The 12,104-nt window shown below is 41.8% G+C and overlaps 1 protein-coding gene across 1 annotated transcript in view; it reads left to right on the forward strand.

The window, feature by feature from the left end:
* The window catches only part of FER1L6 (fer-1 like family member 6), a 266,543-nt gene that overhangs the window by 236,966 nt on the left and 17,473 nt on the right, over positions 1–12,104 (forward strand). Inside the window, exons 34-38 of the mRNA XM_038000171.2 lie at positions 1,607–1,767; positions 5,023–5,165; positions 7,342–7,430; positions 7,865–7,963; positions 11,171–11,412. Of these exons, the coding sequence (XP_037856099.2) occupies positions 1,607–1,767; positions 5,023–5,165; positions 7,342–7,430; positions 7,865–7,963; positions 11,171–11,412 (734 nt within the window). The remainder of the gene's footprint in view (positions 1–1,606; positions 1,768–5,022; positions 5,166–7,341; positions 7,431–7,864; positions 7,964–11,170; positions 11,413–12,104) is intronic.

The raw sequence follows: 12,104 nt of genomic DNA on the forward strand, positions 1-12,104 counted from the left end.
ATACATATGCCCAATGGCCCCCCAGAGGGTTGTGCCAACTTACACTGTAACAGACTCGGAGCGCCTATATCCTTCATGGCATGATTTCATGCAGTCTCTCTTTCTGGTCTGTTCTTCCTGGAGCCTAGAGAGCCCGTTTAGTTCTCAGTCCCTAGTGGAACCATATGCCTCTTGGGGGATTTACATAGCTTTCCAAGTGCCTGAGAGAATTCCATTCAGACAGTGATTAGCTGTTCTCACTCTGAAATTGGGGAAGGAAACCACAGGAAAATGGTACATCTTTTGTTCAGAAGAATTTCCTGGCTGACCTGTTAGGGAGCAGTATAGTTGTTTGGGGACTTGCAACCTTTATTCACTGAAAAGTTTTTAAAACAAGACAAGCATGCCTATTTCTGGGAAGGCCTGTGTGTGGTTCTGGAACTGGCTTGGATGACCTTTTCAGGATTCTCTGGCATAATGTGGGGAAACTACTTGGTAGCTCCATTTTATAAGCCATGTTGATTTGTTTAAATGCTTAAACAACTTAAATTCTGATGAACCCGGTGTCCCAATGAGCAGAGACATCAAGCTTATCTTGGTCCTGGCTTGTAGGGAGTGCTGCATTGCAAATTAGTAATTTTAACCAAACAGCTAGTTTTTAAGGAAAGAATAGGTTGGGGAGATTTAAAAACTTATCACTGATTAGAGAAACAACACATCAAGACCTTATCTGTGACATGGATATATACTATGATTTTGGCGGGGGTGGTAGGGTAGAGAGAAGGGAGGGAAGAAGCAGAGGCCTTGAAAGGATGAGTCTGGCTTTTCTCTTGGAATAATAGCAGCCGAGTGGCTGTTCTGCTAGGGACTTAATAAAACTAAACAAATATAACCTGCAAAGAAATGCTCTTTTGAAAATCCTGATTCTAGTGATATTTTTGGCTATGGGACATCTAATTATAAAAGTAAGGTGGCCGGGCACGGTGGCTTATGTCTGTAATCCCAGCACTATGAGAGGTTCAGGCAGGCAGATCACTTGAGGTCAGGAGTTCAAGACCAGCCTGGCCAACATGGTGAAACTTTATTAAGTCTGCTAGCGACTTAATAAAACTAAACAAATATAACCTTCAAAGAAATGCATAGAGACAGAAAGAAGACTGGTGATTGCCAGAGCTTCTGGGGGGTGGGAAAGAGGAGTAACTGCTTTCTGGGTACAGGGTTTTCTTTTGGGATGATGAAACTTTCTGGAACTAGATAGGGGTGATGGTTGTACCTCACTGTGAATATCCTAAATGCTACTAAATTGGTCAACTTTTAAATGGTTAATTTTGTTATGTGAATTTCCCTTCAATTTTTTAAAAATGAGAAGTACATTGCTTAAAAAAAACAACAAAAAAACCCCACAAAAACAAAACAACAAAAAAGCTACCTTCAAAGGATTTTTCTGTTAAGCTACTCAGAAGTCTCGCCTTTCAGGCAAGCTGTGTTTGGCTAGAAAAGAGAGAAAACAAAACCCCTAGCCCCGGGTACATAGAATAGCAAATTAAATCTGAAGGAAACTGCACAAATCATACTGGGTGGTTCTTTTGGTGGGGACCTCAAAGTGTATACTCCCTCCACTTTTCAGAGAAGGATACAATGCCTGGAGAGACACGTCCAAACCCACTGAAATCCTCACCAAGCTCTGCAAAGACAACAAGCTGGATGGACCCTACTTTCAACCTGGGAAAATACAGATAGGAAACCAAGTTTTTTCTGGAAAAACTGCCTTCACTGAAGAGGACACTGGTAACTCCCTGCAAAATACCTGCTGCTGTTGCTCTTCTTTTGAAAATCCTGATTCTAGTGATATTTTTGGCTATGGTGGCCAGGCACGGTGGCTCATGTCTGTAATCCCAGCACTATGAGAGGCTGAGGCAGGCGGATCACTTGAGGTCAGGAGTTCAAGACCAGCCTGGCCAACCTGGTGAAACCCTGTCTCTACTAAAAATACAAAAATTAGCTATGCGTGGTGGTGGGTGCCTGTAATCCCAGCTAATGGGGAGGCTGAGGCACGAGAATCACTTGAACCCAGGAGGTGGAGGTTACAGTGACCAGAGATTGTGCCACTGCACTCCAGCCTGGACAATAGAGCAAGACTCAGTCTCAAAAGAAAAGAAAAAAATAAATAAAAGTAATGCACGCTCATAGGTAGAAAGTATGGAAAGTAAGGAGAAGAATGAATATCACTCATAATCCCCAAGTTGAGATTCAACCACACTATTCACTGGCATATTTTCTTGCATTTGTGTGTGACTTGAGAATATATCACATTTTTACAGAATTATATAGTTTTGTCCCCAGCTTTGAAAATTTCCAATAATGATTCTCCTTTGTTCTTTGAAATGATTAGTGATGATATGCCTTTTTATGGCTATGCCATTTACTTACATTGTATTCTTTTTTTCTGTAGTGACAATGCTATAATGAACTTCCTTATACATATATTTGTGTGTTTCTGATATTTCTATAGTATAGGTCACAGAAGTAAAATTGTTGTGTCAGAAGGCGGGCAATAGTCTTGAAGTGAATATTATATAGCATAAATAATTGAACACAACCCAAATTACCCCCATAAATGTTATACCAGTAACTATCCTATTTTAACATCAAGTAGTAGATTTTCCACATGAACATCCTGGGACATAACACTCCCAGAGAGGCTTCCATACATTTAGAGTGAGGGGAAAAAATCACATTTACTTTAATGATACAGAAGAATTCTCGTACTGTCACACTCTGTTAGCCTGTTCTTGCATTGCTGTGAGGAAATGCCTGAGACTGTGTGATTTATAAAGAAAACGGGTTTCATTGACTCATGGTTCTGCAGGCTCTGTGGGAAGCATGGTAGCATCTGCTCGGCTTCTGGGGAGGCCTCAGGAAACTTGCAGTCATGGTGGAAGGCAAACAGGGAGCCTGCATGGCACTCACATGGCCAGAGCAGGACAAAGAAAGTGGGGAAGTGCTACCCTTTTTTCTGTCGCCCAGGCTGGAGTGCGGTGGCACGATCTCGGCTCACTGCAACCTCCACCTCCCGGGTTCAAGCGATTCTCCTGCCTCAGCCTCCTGGGTAACTGGGATTACAGGTGTACACCACCACACATGACTCATTTTTGTATATTTAGTAGAGTTGGGGTTTCACCATGTTGGCCAGGCTGGTCTTGAACTCCTGACCTCAGGTGATCTGCCCACCTCGGCCTCCCAAAGTGCTGGGGTTACAGGTGTGAGCCACCATGCCTGGCAGTGCTACACATTTTTAAACAATCAGATCTTGTGAGAACTCTATCACGAGAACAGCACTAGGGGGATTGTGCTAAATCATCCATGAGAAACTGCCCCCATGATCCAGTCACCTTCCCACCAGCCCCTACCTCCAACACTGGGGATATGAGATTTAGGCAGGGACACAGACCCAAACCGTATCACTCGCTCATGCATTTGATGCTTTAAAGTGTCCTACGTATGGTTCAGTACTTTTGATGCAATGGGCCCAGTTAAAGGCATGAGGTCACTGCATCAAAAATATTGAACCATACATAGGATGGTTTGACACTGTGTTGACCCCTACCACTTTGATACTAAGATTTCCTTTTACCTTGTTATTTCAAGTCCAGAAACCCATTGAAGGTTCTTACATGCAGATTATTGATATTAATGATATATTAAGAAAAATATTTATTCACAATATACTCTATTAAGCCAATTTAGTTCTTTGGTCAATAGTCTACATAATTAAACAATTACCACTTTTTTGCCCACTAGAAGTCTGAAATTATGTTCATAAGATTAGTTCCTGGCTGCTTAAACTTTAACAAAGATTTATTCATTGATTTCTTGTGTGTCTCTATCAACTTTTACTGATTGTAATTATTGCTATTGGGAGATTTTTTGTGGCCCCTTTATTTTTGTTATTAATTTTTGTGGGTACATAATAGGTATTTATATTTATGGGATAAATAAAACATTTACACAAGCATGCAATATATAATAATCACAATCACATCATGTAAAATGGGGCATTGTGGCCCCCTTTTTTAAAAGATAATTCAATGTTCCTATATCAGATTAGGCCATTCTAAACTTTGTCAATGTTTTATTCAACAATTTTTGTCTTGTGTTGCGAGTATCGTTTCCACCTGTGGTTTTTATTACGAATGACCTTCTTTGGTAGAATGGCAGATGAGAGGACATTTCCTGCGGGTGGGTGTAGGTAGGAGAGAAATCTAAAGCAACCGTGAGAAGACAAAAGATGTCCCTATGGATGGACATTGTGCCCATTGAACCACCTCACTTAGAGCCACCCTGATTTTCCAGGCCCTCTCACAGCATGTTAGCAAACAGTTGTGGAGCAAACTCCAAAAATGTACCCTCTCCAGTACCTTGAAGCCATGTTTGTGATCTGTAGACCTTTAGAGGGTGAGTGGAGCCCCTACTCCAGGACCAAGACTACTCTCTGGGTCCTCTTGTGAACTAATTTCCCTCTCTCTAAACTTTCTTTCTCTTTCCCCTTCCCTTCTATCTCCACCTCTTTCCATCCATCCTTTTATCTTTTTCTATGTGTTTTTTTTTTTTTCTTTCCCTGTTCCTTGGTACACTTTATTTATTTTGAGACAGAGTCCCTGCTCTGTGACCCAGGCTGGAGTGCAGTGGTGCGATCTCAGCTCACTGCAACCTCTGCCTCCCGGGTTCAAGCGATTCTTCTGCCTCAGCCTCCTGAGTAGCTGGGATTACAGGCACCCACCATTACACCTGGATAATATTTTGTATTTTTAGTAGAGACAGGGTTTTGCCTTGTGGGCCAGGCTGGTCTTAAACTCCTGACCTCAAGTGATCCACCCACCTTGGCCTCCCAAAGTGCTGGGATTACAGGTGTGAACCACCGCACCCAGCCCCTTGGTACATTTAAATAAGCCTCTAAGTGTTTAACAATGCATATGGCAGCCCATCACTGTCTCCTTGCAGGAACACACACCTGACAAGTTTCTTTGTTTGTCTTTCCTGCAGATGAGATAGTGGAGTCTTATGAACACCTGGCCCTCAAGGTTTTACACTCTTGGGAAGATATCCCGGAAGTCGGGTGCAGACTAGTTCCCGAGCACATAGAAACTCGGCCGCTGTACCACAAGGATAAGCCAGGAATGGAGCAGGTAGTGGGCGAGACTTTTCTGGCCCTAAAAGTTAATCTTGTGTACCATAGGGTAATGGTTTTCATCCAGGAACAATTTTGACCTTCCCTCAGGAACATTTAGCAATGTCTGGATCCATTTTGTGTTGTCACAGGTAGGTGGGGTTGCTACTGGCATATAGTGGGTAGAGGCCAAGGATGCTGCTAAATTAAACATCCTAGAAAACACAAGATAGCTTCCCTCCAACAAGGAATTATCCAGCCTAAAATATCAATAATACTGAATTTGAGCAGCTCTGCCCTGGAGTCAGTGTTCAACTTAGTACTGCTTTTTATGGTTTGAGTTACCAAACACTTTTGGAAGAATGTTGGAGATTTGAAAAACTTAACCCATTGGGTATGCCCAGGACTGTGTCCAAAATCTATCTGTAAGTACACAGCCTAATGATCACACACACTTTTCTCAGAGAAGCAATAGGTGGTAGGTTACTTTAAAGAACTGGTAAGAAGCAGCTGTGTGGAAAAAAATACCTAGAGAGCTGGGCTAGGGGTCAGAAGGGAAGACAAGATAAACTTTGTGAAGAGCCTTCTGTGTACTAGGACCTTTATGCAAATTATCTCAGCTATTTAGGATGACCATAGAATTGTTTATTCAAACGGGGGCCATTTGGGAGTGAACAAGGGCACTGTTAATAATCAAGCTGGTACAAGGAACACACACCAGGATTTTCCTAAACAGGGGAGTGTGTGACACCTTCCTCTTATTCCTTACTGCAGCCTCATGATGGGCTTATTATGATCCTCACTTTTACAATGAGGAAATTGAGCTTCGGAGAGCTCAATTAATTTGCTCTGTATTACTCAGCTGGGGAGTAGTAGAGATGGGATTTAGCCCAGGCAATTTGCATCCCTGGTCCACACCCCAAGCCAGCTTCTGTCCCAGCTCTGGACTCACTCACTGAAGGGCAAATCATGTGAGTTTGATTATAACGGGTCAGAAACACTCACCCTGCTATCCCAGAGGTACTGGGATATAGACCTAGTGATTGCACGTGTGGAGGAGCGCGTTGAGAGGGTAAACCATTATCAGATGTAGAAGCTTATGGTTGGCTCCTGAAATTCACTGCCAGGTGTTTGAAATCATCTGGTTACTAGGATCCTTCATTTGGCTGGTCAGATGTGGCTTTCTGATTAAGGGTGAATAGTAATGTGTCTTTAGAAAATAAATCATCCCGCTTTTCTCTATTCAATTGATCTTCCCAAATGCGAAACCTTTGCTTACATTTTCTCTTCCTCTGAAGAGCCACTGTTTTCTAGCCAAAGCCCCTTTCTCATCCAAATCCTACATCATCTTCATGCTCTGATGGAGCCCCACCTCATTCAAAATCCACCCTTGCCCCGTCATCCCAATCCACATCCCTTACTCCCCTCTTGCCTGAGCTGACAGCGTTCTTAGAATGTATACAACAGAGCTGGGCATGGAATCCACAGGGCTTCTCACATGGGCTCCTCACATGGGCTCTTAAATCTCTTGTACCAGGGTAAAATCTGATGTATGGAGTTCAAGGAAATGGATGGGAGGCTCTGTTCTGCCACTAATTAGCCACAGAACTTCAGATAAACTTTGTTGACTTCTCTGAGCTGTAGTTTATGTATAGAACAGAATCCTGGCTGGGGTGAACATTAACAGAGATAATGGATGTAAAATTACATTGAAGCATGATCTTTGTGACAGATGGGATTATCATCTTTTTAATCCTTAGGAATTTACAGAAAGAGCAAGGTCTCTGGGGTCAACACACAAGGGTTGAATATAGACTCTGCTATGTATTGTGTATTAAGCCTGGGCAAAATATTTTTTCCTCTGTCAAAAAGGAATAATAACAACTACCTGGCGGGGATGTTGCAAGAGTTCATAAGATAATGTGTGTCAAGTGTATAGATAGCATTATGTCTACCCCCTAAGTTGATACTCAACAAAGGTTTACTCACCCTTCACCTACTCTTAATTTATGCTCTAATTCCTAAATGTATATATACAGAAGTCAACAGATATGCTAAATAGACATCTATAAAACTACCAAACTATACTTAATACCTATTTTTACTAAAAGGATCTTATACAACCATGAATTATCAATTACTCATGTCCCTCAGCCCCCTCCCAAAGCTAAAGAAGATATTTTTTTCTTAACAAGGGCCGCCTGCAAATGTGGGTAGACATGTTTCCCAAGGATATGCCTCAACCTGGACCTCCTGTTGACATCTCTCCAAGGCGACCCAAAGGGTATGTCAGCTGTAGCCCCAGCTTTAGGGGAAGACACCAGGGTAGCAGACAAAAGAATCATGACATTTTATCTGGTGACTGACCGGTTACCTGATCATCATACCTCACTATCCACTTGGCCAGTTTTGCAGGAGCTAGTGGTGGCCCCTGTCTTAAGGGAGGGCCCTGTCTTAAAACTGAGTTTCCAGTTCCTTATCTGAAAAATGCTGGTTAATAGAAGGAAGACCTGCTCAGAGGAATACATGTCCTTGATGGTTCTAAGGTCTCCAGCTTGGATACTTGGTTCTGACAGAACCAAGCCCCTGAGTGTTGATATTTCTGAACTTGGCAAACTTTAGGAAACTTACAGACCAAAGGCAATGCTAGAACCACACAGACAGCAACTGACTCAGCTTTCAAAGTCATCAACTTAATGCATCCTTCTCCCATCCCAGATACGAATTGAGAGTGACCATCTGGAACACTGAAGATGTCATTTTAGAGGATGAGAATTTCTTCACAGGCCAAAAATCAAGTGATATTTATGTGAAAGGGTAAGGTTATCAACCAACCCCAACCTCCCTTTTCCTTCCTTCCTCACCTTTTTAAACCCTAACCAAATCTGTGCCTCATGGAGGATACTAAACCCACAGCCCACAAAAGGAGCCATCTTGCTTTGTTAGATAAGGCCACTTTCTTTGTCTAATATTTGTCTTATTTTGTCATTTTGCTAAAAATTATTAGCTTATAAAAATATTTTATGAGGAAAACTTATTACATATACATCTTTCAGTTAAACATTGGATACCTAAACTTATTCAGTAATATTTGTCATATATCTATCTATAAACAGAAGGAAGCAGAGTGATGTGGTGCTGTTAATGAAAGATTAATATGTCAAGCAGATTGTAAAGTGAATGTGAAAGCTAAAATTTAGACCTTCCTGTTTGCTAGTGGTATTGATTAAAAAAAAATACAGCCTAAGACCCAGAGAAGCATTTTATATCTCTTTTACATCTTGGCTCTGCTTCCTTTTGACCACTAGTCAGGGAAGGGGATGAGGTGGTACAGCATCAGAAAAAAGGTGATTTAAATCTGTACCTTAACTAAAACCTACCTCGGCCTTATGCTAATATCTCTTTGCCTTCCCCAAACGGAAGTATTCTGTCTCCAGAATGTATGTTATCAATGATTTGCAGTCATACCACATCCAGTGGTTCAAAATTCCCATTTTTTTCTTAATAAAAATATAGAATGAGTTAAACTTTTACAAAGCAGGAGGAATAGAAGGAGCATGACCCAAAATAAGATTTTAAGATCCTCTGAAATTGCTGTCTCATCACCAGTTTAACGTATCCTGTAAATAGGTATTTTACCATGGCTTGAAATACGGAAGGATTCTGGGAGAGTTCGGGTTGAGACTTCCAAAGCTGGCCTTCTGGAAAATGTGTTGAAGGAGATGTCTATTCACTCTCTCTCTGTCTCCTTCCCTCCCACTCACTTCTCAGCCAACTCCAGTCTGGCTTTCTTCCCAATATTCCACCAAAGCAGGTCTCGCTAAAGTGACAGTGCTCTCCATTTTGCTAAATCTAATTGTCTTGTGTTTTTAAAAATTAGTCCTTATCTTATTGCATTTGTCTGACGAGCATTTGTCACACCTAAGCACCTCTTCTTCACGAAACACCTTCTTGCCTTAACTTCTGTAACAACACGTGTCTGTTTTTTCTCTTATCCCCTTGATTACTTCTTGTCTGTGTCCTTCAAAAGCTCATTTTCTGCCGTCTAGCAGTTAAATAGCTCGTAGCATTGTCCTGGGCCAACTTCTCATCTCCCACTCTTTTATCTCTCTGCCATTTTCAACTAACACTTCGCTTGAATCAAGTGGTTCAAATAACCAATGGCTTTAGTTGTCACCTTTTAATTTCCATTCTTGACAACTCCTATTCCCAATGTGTCTACGTAGATTCCTCAAAAGCAGCACCTCAAACTGAACAAGTCTAAAACCAAAATGATCTCACACTTTCTTCTCTCTGGTTCCTTATCTTAGTGACTGGCACCATCATCCATTAGGTTGAGAACCCCAAATCTACAGACCCTTTCCTCACTGACTTCCCCATTTCTAATGTGCTGTCAGAGCCTGTCCACTTCACCTCCCAAGTGGCCATAAGCACTGTTCATCCTCTCCATCTTAGCCTCATCCCACCATTGTCTTTTCCTCCACCATCTCTTGCTAGGTGGGACCACAGCAATACCAATGCTACCATCAAATTGGCCTCTCCATATTCATTCTTGCCCTCCAATAATTTGTTCTCTATGTTTAAACATGAGCTATCTTTTCAAAACACAATCTGATCATGTCAGTCTTGTACTTAAAACCCTTCAATGACATCTCATTTTCTCTGAACAGAGATTCAAATCCTTAATGCATCCTAGAATATCCCATATAGCTAGCCCCTGCCTCTCCCTTCAGCCTCATTTCATAGCACACTCCCCCTTGCTCTCTGCAAGAAGAACTAAGAAGAAAGACCTTCTAAGGCTGCATCCTTCCTTCTTCTTCCACGGAGCCTTTGCACATCTCTCTCTAGTGACTTCTGCCACTCACTCATATCCCTCTCTCCCCTTTCCCCTATGACTATAGCTCCATGAAGCAAGGACCATCTCTGTGTGCTCCCTAACACTCCTCTGGTGTCAAGCTCTCTCATTGCCTCAGAACAGACACCACAAATGTATTGGTTGAGTGAACACCATCTTTAGCTAAATAATTGGGCCCATACATGAGTGGTGACACTCCTCCATGAAGAGAAAGGCCTTCACTCCCTTCTTCCCTGCCCTGGGAAGGATGTCTGCTTTCAGAAAGCACATAGTTTGAAATTATCAACTAATTTGAATAAAAAGTACTTATTTTCTCAATTAATTCACCATGGACAAAGTAGTAGGGATAAATGTACTAACTGTAACTTATATTATGCTGGGGATGGAGGAGGAAGATCAGATAATACTAAGAAGAAAGAATATGATAGATAATTTGGAATGTCCAAGGCACATTTAGGCATCATCTCATGTGATTTTTCAGAACAACCCTATAAACTAAGTGCTATAATTGCTTCCAGTGTACAGATGAAACAAAAACACAGGGAGGTTAGATAACTTATCTATGGCTGCACAGTAAGTGGTGCGGTCAGAGTTGGAATCCAGATGGGTGCAGGCAGCCCTCCCACCCTCCATGCCACACCAATCCAGGCCTGTTGGGCTTTCTAGGCCTAGAACCAGGGAGGAGGGGACCAATTATAGTCTGATGGCACAGGTCTGACAACACAAGTCTATACCAGCCCAGTGCATGCCTGACGGCACAGGTCTATAGCAGCCCAATTTCAGAGTCCTCAGTGTCGTGGGTAATCTTGTTCTAATACTCAAGTATAGAGGTGACATCCCTTACAAAGAGGGCTCTCAGGGTGACAGAGATTCAGATTACACTTTCACTTCATATTTCCTGAATTTCTCATCTTGATTGCATGGGGCTTCAGATCTATACAAGCAATTGAAGACCCTTCCCCAGCCTGCCTTGGAATGAGCCATTTTTCTGTTATGACAGACCCTCTGACCCCATTCAAGTTAAAACGGAAACTTCCAAATGAATCTAATCAAAATGATTTTTAAACTATGATCTGTGACCACACTGAAATGAGCTAAATCACTTATGATTATCCTGATGCCTGGAGAACATACTCTGAGTATTTGAATTCTTTGAAATCTTTTCTCAGGTGGTTAAAGGGTTTGGAGGATGACAAGCAGGAGACAGACGTGCATTACAACTCCCTGACTGGAGAGGGCAACTTCAACTGGCGCTTCCTGTTTCCATTTCAGTATCTCCCAGCTGAGAAGCAAATGGTCATTACCAAGAGGGAGAACATCTTCTCTCTAGAGAAGATGGAGTGTAAGACTCCTGCTGTGTTGGTGCTGCAGGTTTGGGATTTTGAAAGGCTGTCCTCAGATGACTTCCTGGGTAAGCCAGTGGCTTCATCAAGCACATATTAGTCTCAGCTTTTGGAGAGCTTGGTCTGATTTAGTTACAAAGCTAATAATTTCAGCACTATCTATGATAGCAAAAACTTGGAAACATCCCAAATAACCATTAATAGGGATTAGTTGAATAAGTGATGGTGCATCCACATGATGGACCACTACATATTCCAAAAGACTTAAGTTGATCTTTGCTCTATCACTAAAAATTCATTAAACTTTGAGCTAATTACTGGTCTGCTCTGTGCCTCCGTTGTAAAATGAGGGTAGTAATATTACATATTTCAGAGAGGGGCAGAGCTGTAAATGTGGTAACACAAAGAACATGCCGTAGTGCCTCACACATAGTAAGCACTTGTAAGCCAAAACGTACCTGAGACAAGTCTCAATCAATTTAGAAGTTTATTTTGCCAAGAATAAGGACAGGCCTGTGATATAGCCTCAGGAGGTCTTGATGACATGTGTCCAAAGTGGTCAGACCTCACCTTGGTTTTATACATTTTAGGGTGATATAAGACATCAATACATATAAGATGTATGTTGGCTTGGTCTGGAAAGGTGGGACAAGTGGAAGTGGGGGCTTCCAGTTCGTAGGCAGATTCAAAGGTTTTCCAATTGAAAATTGGTTATTGTCTAAAAACCTGGAATCAAGAGAAAGGAATGTCTGGGTTATGA

This window comes from Chlorocebus sabaeus, chromosome 8 (genome assembly GCF_047675955.1).
Source record: "Chlorocebus sabaeus isolate Y175 chromosome 8, mChlSab1.0.hap1, whole genome shotgun sequence".
NCBI lineage: Eukaryota > Metazoa > Chordata > Mammalia > Primates > Cercopithecidae > Chlorocebus > Chlorocebus sabaeus.